This window comes from Pseudopipra pipra, chromosome 5 (assembly GCF_036250125.1).
Source record: "Pseudopipra pipra isolate bDixPip1 chromosome 5, bDixPip1.hap1, whole genome shotgun sequence".
NCBI lineage: Eukaryota > Metazoa > Chordata > Aves > Passeriformes > Pipridae > Pseudopipra > Pseudopipra pipra.
The window spans coordinates 13,250,363-13,264,980 of NC_087553.1; the positions used below are offsets into that span (position 1 = coordinate 13,250,363).

The 14,618-nt window shown below is 46.1% G+C and overlaps 1 protein-coding gene across 25 annotated transcripts in view; it reads right to left on the bottom strand.

The window, feature by feature from the left end:
• Positions 1–14,618, bottom strand: part of CACNA1C (calcium voltage-gated channel subunit alpha1 C) — a 480,151-nt gene that overhangs the window by 13,741 nt on the left and 451,792 nt on the right. For 15 of the 25 annotated variants that reach the window (XM_064654535.1, XM_064654526.1, XM_064654536.1 and 12 more), the window contains 10 exons: positions 14,079–14,170; positions 13,093–13,258; positions 12,086–12,213; positions 10,324–10,420; positions 7,905–8,007; positions 5,835–5,936; positions 4,697–4,824; positions 3,413–3,562; positions 2,074–2,426; positions 1,173–1,199 (listed from right to left, as the gene is read on the bottom strand). In XM_064654535.1, the coding sequence (XP_064510605.1) occupies positions 1,173–1,199; positions 2,074–2,426; positions 3,413–3,562; positions 4,697–4,824; positions 5,835–5,936; positions 7,905–8,007; positions 10,324–10,420; positions 12,086–12,213; positions 13,093–13,258; positions 14,079–14,170 (1,346 nt within the window). The remainder of the gene's footprint in view (positions 1–1,172; positions 1,200–2,073; positions 2,427–3,412; positions 3,563–4,696; positions 4,825–5,834; positions 5,937–7,904; positions 8,008–10,323; positions 10,421–12,085; positions 12,214–13,092; positions 13,259–14,078; positions 14,171–14,618) is intronic. The other 10 variants (XM_064654541.1, XM_064654531.1, XM_064654532.1 and 7 more) reach the window with 2 other exon arrangements.

Consider the following 14,618-nt stretch of genomic DNA (forward strand, 5'->3'; position numbering starts at 1 on the left):
TCTGTCAGAGGACGAGTTTCTTAAATCAATGCTGAACAATACTGTAAACGTATTATTGTCATCTGTGACTACATGAACTCTATTATTGTGCACATCACACTGACCACATGTACAAAGATTATACCTCACCTGAATTCAAAGTAAAATCTCAGATGGGCTTTTGTTACAAAAGCCTTGGTTATGGATTTCAGAGAAGCCTCCTAGACACTCACAGTAACCCTCTCAGCTCTGTGATGTCTGGTGTCTGCCTCCCAAATCCCTTACTCTGCACCACCTCTGCCCTCTGCCTCCTGTTCACACTCTCATTCCCTGCTGCCTTTTTCACTTTTGGTCCCTTTTTTCCTCATCACTAACTGCAGAGTGCTTCTACTGAATTCAGTAGGATCTGTTCAGACCCTTAGGTGTAACAGCCCTTAATTCCCTGCTTGCCTCCTCTCTGTCCCTCTGTTTCACATTTGGGCACTCATATTTCACTTCATTTGGACTTTGTGTTTTCTGAGGAGTAAACTAAAATCTGAAGGTAGCTTGAATTTTTGAGGTACTGATATGAAGGTATTGGAGAAAATCTCAGTTTCTTACTAGCAATTGCAGGAAAGAGCAGTGTGGCAGGTTTTTGTTTCATCTTTCAGGGACTTGAGAGGAAACATTATTTTGTCATCTGGTCTAAGCAAAAAGCATCGGAAAAATGTGTGTATGCAAGGTATAAGGGAGCCTGTAGGCTCAGAGAGCTTGTAGGACTGTGCTGGAGCGACCTCCCTCCTTAAATGGGAGGCAAGTAAAACTGCTAAGGTGCAGAGAGGAAAAAATTCAGTACATGGCATCTCCTGCTCAACAGTCTGTGTTTAGCCAAAACCATACAGAATTTTTGTATGCACATGCCAGGGTGTACTTCACTATGCCATGGTGAGAGAGTGCATAGATGTGTAAGCCCAGCTAGAAACTCTAAAAAACCCCCAAATTTAGTAAACAGCTAGAAACTGTCCATGAATCACTACCTGTCCTGTGTTAAGAGCATTTTCTGGAGCTGTCATGGTGATCACTACCTCTCTTTCAGCCCTACTGACACCAAAAAGAAGAGCCTGTATTCAGCATTAATGGGAATTTGGACTTTCAACAGGATGAGCAATGAGTCTTACACCCAGACAGCATTAGACATTATGGAGAACACATACCGTCCCAGTGTTTCGTAGTAATGTGTCCTAATTCAAGCAAGGTGCCCAAGGAAGCAAGGAGAGAAAAGAACACCACGTTAGCAGTGTCACATCAGCACAAGTCAGCAAAGGAGGAGGGCACGTGGTAACACGTGTTGTGCAACTCCTGTGGCCTCCCTCGGGAAGGCATGAAATAGAAAAACCCTGGGACTCTATACTTGGGCAATTCTGCACCCACTGAATTTCCTCTGTCTTATTGTCCTATTCTGTCCTTTCCAGGGGCAGCATTTGTCCACCTTTTTCCACTGCCCACTCTCTGCACTGAAAAAATAAATTCCAGCTCCTTCCTAATGTTACTGAAATCCCCCTCTGATAAAAATGATCCTCCTTTCGTATTAGACACCTGTGTGTAGAGAGCCTGAGAACTGTCCAGAGAACGGGATTTTCTTTGTGTTGCACAGTATTACATTTCTGAAAACCTTGCCTCCCTCCCCCAGAATGCTTTTGGTGACCTCTGTAGGGATGTGACCCACTGAATGGAAAACCACTGACTTCCACAAAGCTCCCTACTGGGCGATTAAGAAATGAATTGCAGTGTCCTTCAGCTACCAGTTGATAAAACTCCTCCCTGTGGTGAAGGAGGGATAAATAAGGCTCCTTTTGGTTCTTACAAAGGTTTCTTCATGATAAAGCCCAAACAAAACAAGTGAGTTGATCAGTAAGAGTGCTTCTGCTTTGCAGTGCTCGACTGATGCATATCTGTTGCACTGTGGGCTTTGGCACAAGTGGAGAACCAGAAGGCTCAATCCAGGCTGCAAGCTGGGCAATGGCTGAGGGTGACTTCAGCTGGGCAGCAGTGCCCTGGTGTTTGCATGCACATTCCTATACCCAGTCCCTTGACTTACTCTGCTATGAAACTCACCTTTTGGATGGTAGTTTCCAAGGAGCCTCCTGCACACATATTGTGGGTGACAAGGGGGTCCCATGGCCTTCCACTGTGCTGACAGTGCTGGGGTAGGTGGGTGGGCTGGGGAAGCGGCACAGGGCAGTGTTGTTGGCATTGTTGATGTTGGCATTGGAGCCTGAAGATGAGTAGCTGCTGGGAGTGAAGGTGGAGTCCACCAGCTTCTCATGAGATGGAGACTCGGTATCTCCGTGGTTGTTGCCAGACTTATTGATGTGCAGAGGTCGCTGGGTGGTAAATGTCTGGGGGAATGCACTCCTGCCATCACTTTGGTAGTAGCTGACATGGTTTCCAAACAAGCCTCCAGCTCTCTGTCAGAAAAACAGAAATGATTTTCCCTTTGTGAGTGAGAAGATGTGCAAGGGCCCTGGTGTTTCCTGCTTAGCCTGTTCTTGGAAAAAAAAAAGTGAGAACCAAACTGTTCATGGTGTTCTCTCTTCGAGAAGGCGCTGTGTGGACTTCTCTGTCACAGAGACTAGGTACACACAGGCTGTGAAAACTTTAGCTTTCTACTATATTTCAGAGGACTGGCCAAGTGTATAGGTGAGGCAAAGGTGTCTCTACACCTCCCACCAGTCCTGGAACAGCAGGACTGGGTAGGAATGCAAGAACCAGGTAGCTCCTGTCTGGTTTTCCCAGTGCAGTTGCGAAGGAACATTCAGACATGAGAGGGAATTTGAGAAGAGCATCAGAAACTATTAATCACCTGGAGGAAGAAATGATGAAAAATTTAGTGAGCCAGTTATGTACTGTTTAGGTGGTGAGTAATGAAAAGGACTGGCAGCATCTTTCTGTAAGGAAAGGAGGAAAACATCAAGAGGGAGGAAAAATTACCAGAGGAGACAATTACAAGAAATAGGAATGAAATAAGAAAGAAAAGATTTAGGTAACTTGCTCAGAAAATTTCCTCCTTCTATAAGAGCTCTATTGGGTTCTGATGTACTTTTTGGAAGGATGCTACTTGTGCCACAGAAAAGAGTGGACAAAAACACTAAAGTGTGCCTGGCTGCTGCTCTGCAGACTGTGAGATGGTTTAACGGATCTGTTCTTTAATTTAGATTTTGTGAGGGAAACTTCCACTGAGGAGTTTCCTTTGAGACAAAGAGAGAAGAAATTGGGATAAAACTGTGCAAACATCTCAGGACCTGGCCTCCTAGGTTCACTATGCTGTTTTCTAGTAGGACCTACAAAACAAGAAGGAAGACCCAGATGAAATGCAGAATGCATAAAAGAGAATGTAGCTTTCTGAGCTCAGCTACTGGCCTAGTCTCAACTCACAAACTTGTTCAGCACCTACCCGGAAGATATCATCTTCAGAGGCAGCAGAGACAGCTTCTTTCATGGCCTTATCTAACTCTTCCTCAGCTGTCAGGTCTCCAGAAATTGCTCGTCGGATCTCTGGGCCAATGTCGTGGAGTGTGCGCAGACCAGCCTGCAAAACAGCAAACTATAGAGCTTCATATCTCCGAGTGGATATGGGAGAAATAACTGCATTGCCATTTCTTCCTAAGCTCTGTGAAGCCCTTTTACTTAGCATAGCATCCCCAGCTCCTAGAAAAACACCAACAAATTCTGTTCTTTCATCTCCAGCTTAGAGAGGGAGAAACTCTTAGCAATACAGGCCAGGAATGTTTGTTGCTAGTCCCCTGGCTTCATCACAACAGGACACAGACATAAATCCACAGGCTTGACTAAGCAGGTCTTTGTGCTTTCAACTCTAGGTTCTCAGATCCACAACCAGAAGCCCTTGAGCAGTCACAGTTCCAGCTGAACCATGTACTCTGGTGCCTCTGAAAATCTCTTCTTTTTAATCAGAAGCTTAAATATGGATTTAATAGCTAAACTTCTGGCATCTGGACCTGGATAGTCCTCAAACCCCTCGCTGACTGGAATCTGTTCCAAGGAGTCCATCCAGGGCAGTAAGCTGTGGGTATACTGAGACCTCATTCTGTATTTGTGCCCACATCACAGCACTTTTTAACTTGCTAAAATTCCAGAGTCACCCTTCTTCCTCACTGTACCCTCAATGGACATAAATGGTGCTGCTTGTACAGTCAATGGGGCTTTCTCATTCTTTCACATAGCTGGTAGTCCACCTAGTGAACATGTAGCAGAGAGGTGAACAGATCCCAGTTCTTTGAGCCTGATGCCCTGTCCATTGGATGGCCTTGGCATCCAGGTATGCTTTTTGCTTTTTAACTGGTTTTGCCTCCTGGCAACATGGTCTCCCTGACCCTGTTACAATGACTACCCTCAGAAAGGGTAGAAGGTACGTGCGAATAAGCAAATGTCTGTAGAACGCTTCATACCAGTTCTCTGAAAGGATCCCAAATTTCAAATATTCCCAGCAGATTGATAAACTGTGGTTAGAGCTCACTTGTGCCTTCCATTTCCAGAGCTAAGGGATGTGGGCCCACGGCACATACATAGTCACCCAAAAGGAGTGGCATGATAATTCAAGGGGTCTACAAACCCCCTTCCAGTAGGGATAGCCCAATCCAGCCCCCAGAATGGTCCAGAGGGAAATGGGGTCACCTGCCTCTACTGTACCACCCCGGTCCGTTCTGTGCCCGCTTGTCACCTGTAAGGAGAGCGCGTTGCGCTGGGAGGGCTTTCCCACCAGCCCCTGCTCTTTACGTTTCTTGAACTTCCGGAAATACTCCTGGATCAGGAAAGTGGCGTAGAACTTCCCGACGGTCACCTCGTCATCTGCAAAGGGGTGTTAAAAAACAAATCAAATAAGCAACTGATTTCAACAGTGTATGTGCTACTGTGAGCCTTGGGATTCGCAGCAGGAACACTGGGCACCGCAGGGCGCGTCTGCTTTTCATGGCGCCAGGATACAGAGCTGAAGGAAGGGACTGCTCCACAACCAGAGCTTGCTGTAAAGTAGTCAGGAGGAGAGGTGCGTGTGGCATTTGGATAGATTGTCTCTGTTGGCAGAGAACCCCTGTAGTTGTGCACCTCTGGATGTATACGGTTTACGGGGAAGTACATCTGACCTTTGCAGTCTCTGGTATCGGTTAACCACAAAGGATCTCGTTATATCAGCAGCCTCCCAGTCTGGCTCAAAGCATGCTGCTGTCTTGTGACAGCCTGGGGTAATACATGATCTGACTGATCATACATCCTCGACCTGACCTGGCCCTTCTCTGCACTGAAATTCTGTCTGCTTGTGCCTCACGTGGGTGTGAGCGAACAGGAACCATCACCTCCACCCTGAAATGCAGCCATTGCTGTATTATCACTCAATAAAAACTATCAATCAGCCAAAATGTTTTTCTCCAGGTAACTCTCCTCCCTTCTCCAAACCCTCTGGAAATTCTGTGAAACATGGTCCACTGTCTTCAGGGCAGGCCGAGCAAGGTTCAGCACTCGGCTGCATCTGCTGCATCTGCTGCCAAGTGCTGTTTTGTGCTATAGCCCATGGAACCACCTGGAAGGTCAGTAAAGGCCTCACTATGCGCTAACTAGATGCCCATGCACTAACTCCTATTTATGCACATTTTCTTCTTTCCCTGATTTCTCAGCCATAAGAATGGGATATTCATGATACTATAGGCAGGAAAGATTTCAGCCTGATGAAATACAGTTAACAGCTTGTAGAAGACAGCCTGTCCCCCCATATTCCACCTGATGATCACAAGGTGCAGTAGGACATGACAGATGAGAGAAAAAACCAGAGAGATTCAGAGACTGGGACAAGATCCTGCACTCACCACCCGCAGGAGGCACCACCTGGTCCAGCAGCTTCATGCTGGTGCGCTTCCAGATTTTCTTAATTATTGCTCTCAGCTCTTCGTTGGCTTGCTCCAGGTTACCTGCAGGGTGAAAATCATCAGAGACAGGAACTAAGCAGACCCTGCAGAGGAGCAATTTCACGTCTGGCATGGCAACCTCAGGAGGAAAATATCAGAGCTTTTTCAGTAGTGGAAAGTTTTGGGCCAAGAGATGCTCTGACTGTTGCTAAAGCCCCCTCACAGCAAGAGCTCTTCTTCCTAAATGTGCATACTCATATCTGGGTAGGAAAGTGACAGTTACTGACTGATAGTGGGCAACAGCCAGAAACAACCAGATCCATGGTGCTACCTCATCCCAAAAAGCAACAATTGCATCTAACACTTTTTTAATTCAGATCCAGTGAAGGTCGAATATAATGAGAACAGAGGTCAGTTAATGGGAAACTACAGCTTGGGGATCACAAATAACTGGTGGTAAAGATGCAGCTGGCAATCTGAAGACCTGTGGCTGCTTGCAGCACTTCTCAAGAACTACTTAATGCAATCCCTGCCTCTCAGCAGATACCAAGCTCCTGCACATGGTACCAAGAGTCTGACTTGGAGGGTGTGCACAGTGCTCTGACAAGGCACCAGAGGCAAGTGCAAGGCTTTTGCTGTTTGACTCAGAGGACTGTCCCAGGATATACATGTTTATTCTCTGAAGAACAGCATAGGCTATAACAGGCCTTGTATGACACTGTCTGAACTTAGACTTTACATGTTCCTCCAAGGGGCTCTGAGTTAAATGAGACATTAATTAAGCCACATTACTCCCGTGAGAGTGAGTGAAGCAGATTTGGTTTATATCCTTTCCTTCTACATACCTGTTTCCTTCCAAATGAGTCACCTTCAATTTTATTTCTTGATTTATGTACATTAAAATGTACGTAATATAATTGAAGCTCTCTTCTCTCTCTAGGTGTATGAAACCAGTATCTTGTCCTCCTAAAGGTGTGGTTCCTGCAGTTTTTCTTATTGCTCCCCAGCATTAAGGCTCCTCAGTGTGCTGCACGGGGCTCTGCATGGCAGTAGCTCTCTTAATAGGATGCATCCTACTCAGACAAGAAAACTAAGTCCTTTTTGTGTGTCTGTTTCGTTAGACCTGAGATATCTTACAGGGTTTGCAGATGGCTTTTCTTCAGGAGAGCTTCTTTAGCTACAGTCAAATTCTGTTTAGCACAATATTCAAAGCCTTAATATAGTTTTTTAATTTTATCACTGTTTTTTGTCTCAGCTGTGTATAATCCTGGCACAGTAAGCTAGGGTTCTGCTGGTCACTGCTTTCCCATACCTGAGATGTAATGCAGCCATTACTGAGGCAGAGGTGTGAATCATAGACCTACATGCTCTTTTAAAGCATCTCATTAATACTTGAAACCAAGTTTTGACTCAGGACCAATATCTTTCATTACAGCAGGTGACAGAGTGCAACAAAGATGACAAGCTGAGCTCAAAATCTTGTCTGTTTTCCTCAACTATACCTGCTGTCTGTGCAAAGCTATTAACAGTCTCTTTACTTCTCATCTGTCTTTAAAAGACCACTGTTCCTACAATGTAATGTTAACTCATGCTAATGGAAGCGCAGGAGGAGTTTTAGTGAGATGAGACCCCTGAGTCCAAGCTCTTTTGCCTCCCTTGGACTGGAAGATCAGTGGTGGCAGCAGTCGAAAAGCAGCCCAGCTCTGCAGACAGTGTACAAAGGAGGAGGCTTCTTTGCCCTTCTTCCTTCCCCTGGCAGCTGTTTGAGCATTGATCTAAAACTTTAAACCTTTAGATCATTGTGAAGAATGAGATCAGCATCAGCTTCCTACGTAACAGGAAACACTGTGCTTTCCCAGAAGAAACTATTCCTCCAAACCTCTTTACACTGCTTTTTGTCCCATGTGCTGCATATGAGTAATTTGGATAATTTTGCACAAGGTATCCTTATTGGTTTACTCCAGCTCAGCACACTTTGGTGTGAACACCACTCAGCTACCTCTGTACCCTTGCAGTCAGCAAGCTTCTTACCTTCTGTCTTGATCCTCAGTGCTGTTCTGACCAAAGCAAAGAGAGTGGCATTGAACATGACAGTCCCATCACTGTTCAGTGGCATATTCATGGAGACAAGGCGCTGTGGAATAAAGAGAAGAAAGAGGACAATCATACTGCCAACACATGAACTGAAGTATGCTCTTCCTTATGTCCTCATGACACCCTCCAGACCTGCCACCCCTCTTATGGTGAGCATCTGTGGCCTGTGGATTTAGTTAGACAATGATAAAAATACTTGTCATATCCACCAACTGTGTGCAGTTTTGGTCACCACAATATAGGAAAGATATAAAACTATTATAGAGTGTTCAAATGAGAGCAATGAGGATGCTGAAGGGTCTAGAGGGAAAGCTGTATGAGGAGTAGCTGAAGGCACTTGGTCTGTTCAACCTGGAGGAGACTGAGAGGAGAGACCTGATTGCAGTCTACAGCTTCCTCACCAGGTGAAGTGGAGGGGCAGGCACTCACCTCTTCTCTGTGGTGACCAGTGACAGGACCCCAGGGAATGGCCTGAAGTTGTGTCAAGGGAGGCTTAGGCTGGATATTAGAAAAAGGTTCTTCACTCAGAGGGTGTTTAGGCACTGAACAAGCTCCCCAGGGAAGTGGTCACAGCACCAAGCCTGACAGAGTTCAAGAAGCATTTGGGCAATGCTCTCAGGCATGTGGTGAGGTTCTTGGGATTGTCCTGTGCAGGGACCTTGATGATCCTCGTGGCTCCCTTCCAACTCAGGATATTCAAACATTCTATGATTCCACTGATGGCACCAACCATGGTGTGTTTGCCCTGGTGTGTCTCTTTCATTACTACTCTGTTTTCTTCAGTTTTGGCTATCACTTTCTCATCTTTGTTTTCCCCCGTGGTCAGTGGGCACTTGCTGACAATTCATGCACAGTGATTTTTTTCAAAACTTTTGACTTTTTTTCCTATCAGGAGCAAACTGCTTTCTTCATACCTCACAAGGCACTTGCAAACTCATCTGCATTAAAGCTGTACCCGGTGCAAATGCATATATACAGAGAGACAGAATCTTTCATTTAGGTGACAGGCTTGAAGAAAGGGGATTAGCTGAACCTAAAAGCTGGTCTGCTTTATCCAGCTATTCCCCCTCTCCCTTTTAAAACAAGGCTGTGTCTGCCTGTAGTAATTCTGTAAAGTCATATAGGACAGAGAGTGAGTGCTGAGTACTTTGCAACTACAGGGTGAATTTCAGTAAGACTAACAACATGTATATGAATCAGAGGTCACAGAGTCACCAGATCTTCTGTCCCAGGAGGTAAGAGATACTGGAGTCTTGGCTTGAACTCGTATGCTTTCAGGGCCTGATTTTGTTTGAGCTCTGCCTTCTGCAACTTTCATGCAACAGGTCTGGTTCAGAACCAAATTAAAAGACAGAGTGTCATCCCCCCTCACTACCACTGCAATCATAGCCTTTGGGGTTTGAACCAGATTGAGGCAGCAAGGAATAGTTAGATGGCAGACTGAAAGGGATCAGCAGTAGGTCACAGGATTCACATATTTCTGTGTACAGGCTCCAGGGTTTGTATTTTTCTCTGAGTCTTACATAAAAAGACAACTACAAGTTTCACATACAAACTCTGGGACTTGCAAAGAGATGAACAAAGAACTTAAGTGAAGGAAGCATAGAGGTTATAAACACATAATTGTTCACTAGAGAGAGTCCTTTTTCATACCCAGAGTCTCACAACCAAAGAAATGAGTGAGAGATTTTCACAGAAAATCTGTCCTTGCTCTTTGTGTATTTTAATGCCATGCTCACTTTGCTGTTTATTATTTGTCAGTTATTTAAGGAGGAATGAATGAGAGAAAACACTATGTTTATGGTGCACTGCTTAGTCCAAAGAAAACCTTAGAGATATTTTTTACTTTCCCTGTTATTTCTAAGTGTCCTAATCTGTCTCAGGATGTGTGTTTAATAGTACAGGCAGGCGTGTGGCTCTTGGTACTTGAGAGCTGTAGTTAGCATGGATGCGCTCTCCTCTCCAGAGAGGGCTGGCAGTGCACTGATGCCCTTGACTAGTGGACAACCTGCCTGCCAGTGACCCTCCAGCCCTTGACTGGGTGGCTGCAGCCCAGAGGAGCTGGTGAGTGGTGCAGGACAGCCGTTCAGACGTGCTGTTGCCAGCTCTGCCTGGCAGGCAGTGAGCTGGAAGGTGTCCGGTCGGTGTGGCAGGGTCAGCTGGAAAATGCCACCGCAGGCTCGTTAGTGTAGAGCAACCCGGTCTAGTGGAAGGTGTCCCTGCCCACAGCGTGTGGGTTGGAATTAGATGATCTTTCAGGTGCCTTTCCAACCCAAACCATTCTGTGACTGTGTGATTGAATCTATAATTTAGCCGCCGTGAACCACGGCCTTCCGCGAGCCGCAGGGTGCCTTACTTTGCAAGCCACCCGGTGAGGGCAGAGCTTCCCAAAGCCCAGGGGGGGCTGAATCCGCCGGAGCAGCGTCACCACATCCAGGTGTTTGATCCGTCCCCTAAAGAAGAAGGCACAGTGAGGGTTGCATCCTGACCACGGGGTGAGCTGCTGATCCACCTGCAGAGTGCAGATGCAGCTGGAAGTGCCACTGAGGTCTCTCCAGCTGCCAGGCTCTCCCTGTAGCCCAGGCAGAGCTTAATGCATTATTCCAGGCCTCTTGCATTTGTTGCATTCCTCAGGATTTGCCCAGCACTCATATAACTTCTACTAGTACAGAAAACTCATCTGTCAGTCATACACAAGTCAATACTTGCAAAAATTGACCTCAGTGTTTGAATGTTGCAGTTTCTTAGTGTATGAACTGACAATTTGGGGTTGTCCTCCCCACCACTGACCTGCTCAAAATAAATATCTGTTTATTTACTTACTTAGGTCTAAAGGAGGCACAGTGGTGCAAAGAGACTTTTTTCTTCCTTGTGCTTTACCCACTTTTGACCCACATAAATAGCCCCAAGCCTTTTGATACTTGTTTATGCTTTGGGCTGTCTCTAGGGCCAGCACAAAACAAAGTGCTGAACTTCCTTCACAGTAGCAGTTGGGTTTCTCTTAAGTTCTGTAAATGGCATCTCAAAAGAAGAATTCTCTCATGGAGGGAGGAAAGCTACCAGAGCCAGAGGTGGGGCATGGGACATGGATGGGGAAGAGGAAGAAAAAGAGCTCCCCATTTATAGACAGGGAAGAACAGGATGTCATCTGAACCAAGTGGCTATCTCTTATATGGCTTCAGCCACTGCAGTCTTGCCTCCAAACAAGCACAAATAGTAGCATCTGTTTAGTTAACAAATGGTGTATTTATTAGAATTCTGGGCTTATTCCTCATCCATATTAAAAGTCCCCCCAGGAAGTCAACATAGATGGGAAGAAATGTTCAAATTCACGTATCACTTTCATAATGTGACACAACCTCACATATGGCAGAACCTGAGCCCAAATTAAACTTGACACTATGTTTCCTAAAGAGATCTGCTTTTAATTTACACCGAAATCTCTTTCCACAGTTTTTGCATTATGAAGGGGGTTTTGCAATTACAATTGTCAACTGTACTGTAATGCCACAGGGATCTAAATACACTTTAAGCCTGAGCATGTGTCAAACAGAGCATATAATACTGAATGTCAGTTAAGCCCTCATGTGAGTTGTTCTAGTGTAACTTTAAATCCCTGCAAGTCTGCTGATGTGAGTAACCTGCAGACAATGTAGTGCAGCCATGTGTATATGCAGATTGTGATGGGCCTATACGACATATGACAAAATGGAGATCTGAGCACAGCAGCTCTACTGTGAGTAAAAAGTCAAGCAGAAGAGTCAATATCCCAAAACACATGCAACAATGAACCATCCCTCTAATCTCCTTTTCTCAGTCTCCTGCTGCCCCTCCCTAAGCAGTCTGTTATCTCCCTTCAGACTGAAAGTGAAGCAATGTCCTGCCAAGTAACAGTGCAGCCTAAAGGCTGAGATTTTTGTGAGTATCCTTGCACTTCAGGCTTACAGATTAACCAGCAGTACCTCGTGGAGATGTCTATTTTAGGAGTTTTGCAAAAAAAGAAAAAAAAAAAGTGTTCCTGCAGGAGGAACATGCCACTTACTGCAATGGGTTTAGAGAACAGAAAATAATGGGCCTGCTCTCCCGAGGAGCTCTGATATCCAGGCTGGGTTACTTACTTAGCTTCAGGGTCATACTCTGCCCAGATCCTTTTAAACTCATCCAGGTGGTGTGGTCCTAAAATGGACCAGTCCCGTGTCAGGTAATCAAAGTTATCCATTATAACAGCTACAAAAAGATTGATGATCTGCAAACAAAGACAGAGATGACATGATGGAAGAGGCAAGTAACAGTAGATTTTACTGAGTTCTCCATTTAAGGTCTTTATTTGGACTCATAAAACTAGGAAGCTATGAGGGGTAGGTTCTCTGTTCCCCCATGCCAGCCCCCTAGTTTAAATGGGAAGAGCCCAGAGGTGGAATATTCTCAGCTCGTTACACTTTTCCCTTCCCTACTGAATGGACGAGGCACAAGTTTGCTGAATACTTAGACGTGTTGTGGTGGCTTGTTATTAACCTGGGTCTTTGCCTGGCATCATGGGGTGGGAGAACCTTGGATTTATCTTCTATAGGCAGTGGGGCTGAGATGAAAGTCCCTTCTTCTGGCCCAAGACCAAAACTTTCCAAATTTGCTGCAGTTCACTGGGAGAGTTTTGGGCACTGGTGCCAGCTGCAGAGCATGTGCTGTCGCTCTGAGCAATGCTGCACAGCCAACACGGAGCAGATGTAAGTGGGATATGTGTATTCTCACAGTCATTGCTGCTGGCAGGGGAGGAAAAACCTGCTCAGCATCCAGAAGGATGGTAGGAGGGAAGGTGGGAAGTGTGGCTGAGGCGTTGCTAGCCTCAGCACAGCCCACAACACACTAATTTGGTTTTCTCATTGAGGGGGAGGGGGGGAAGAGCGCTCCTTTGCTGTGCACAAAGGATTGGGATGGGAGCAGAGCATCCCCCAGAGCTGGTGGGAGGCAGGAAGGGGTGTTGTCACTGCAAGGGTGCTGCTGGGAAAGACCCCATGGGGAGATTTCCTCTATTTGAGATCATTCTTCTCCTGCGCAGTGCTGATATCTGGGGAAGCAGAGGCTCAGCCTGTCAGAGGGAAGGTTTTGGTTGCTGGGGTGGACTCACCAGGAAGGCACAGAGCATGTAGAAGCTGATGAAATAGAAGACGGCGAAGCTGCTGCCACAGGAGTGATCGGCTTCTGTGGAGTTGGCCGGCTCTGACTCTGGGTCGCACTTCTTGTCTGGGAGACATGCCAGCATGATTTCCTGCCAGGCCTCACCAGTGGCACACCTGGGCATGGCAAAGGGAAAGGGAAGACATCATTGACCTTTGATGTGAGAGAGACTGGCAAATTAGCAACCTGTTCCTGCTCCCATGAACATTAATGGGAATTTTGCCACTGAGGTTAATTAAGAGCAAGTTAGGCTGAAGGCTGGGCTTTGACACACTGGCATACCCTACTCCTCTGTTTGGTTTTGTTGCCATCATCAGTCCTCATTCCTGACTGGCTTTGGCTTAATGTGGGTACGGGTCTCTCCTGTTCCAACCAGCCAGCCATTGAGATGTGTGTGACACATCTCAATACGGATTGCATCTCATATGGATTGCACGCAAGAAGTCCTTCAAAATGAAAGAGTGTGCTGAATTTGTACCAACTTCCCACCCCTTCAGCACCCCTCCCTCCCTGGCCACAGTCCAGCTGGCCTCAGCTGGAGTAGGATGATGTGCTAAGTTGAGCTGGGTATGGCCATGCCTAAGCATGAGCCCATCATGTCCCTTTCCCTGCTAGCAGTCACACTGGCTAGATTTGAATGAAAGGAGTTTTAGATGCATATCAACATTTGAGAGCACTGAAAACTGGCTACCTTCCTTCCGAGTAGGAGCACCTGCCTCCCTCCCCAGCACTAAGTGTTGGCCAGGGTCAGCTGGTGGGGGTACAAGGCTTGAGACTGGCCACTCCATCTGACATAACTCCCAGGCTCCTCTGCTAAAGGACAACATGTTTCTATGCACCTCGTGAGCATGACACGGGAGAAGGAGATAAGCTGTGCCTGAGAGCAGAGGAATCGTGCTCCCAGACTGACACAATCCAGACCTGTCATACACCCACCTGAAAAGCAGCAGCACTGCCTGGGGGAAGGTCTGGAAGTTGTTGTTGCGGTTGATTTCCGTGGTATCGTTCAGCGCAATTTTACCAAACACCTGGCAGAAAGCAGAGGTCTTTTCAGATTAGCCCTGCAAAATCCCCACAGCTCTTGTCATCTGTAGCTCTTGGCCTCACCCTGATTCTGATATTTAAGGGAATCTGCTCTTCTATTAAAAGAATGTTTCCATGTGCCTTTCATATTTGTTGTTGCTTCCCTGGCTTGTACTTTATTACCAGAAAAGCACTAATTTTGTAACAAGAGGCATCTTATGTTAAAACAAGATATCCTTCCTTACTCATACACTGTGAATACACAATATAAGGCCTTATTTTAACAGGCATTCATATGGGGAGTCCCAGCTGAAAGAAATCAATAATACAGAAGAAAGTCTGCTTCCTTCATTGCTCATCTGTCTTCAGCAGGAGGAAATGATAGCAAAAGACCAGCAGCTGCAAAGCCTTGAGCTTCCAACTCTGTGGGGTGCCTTGGATCTTTCCGAAACA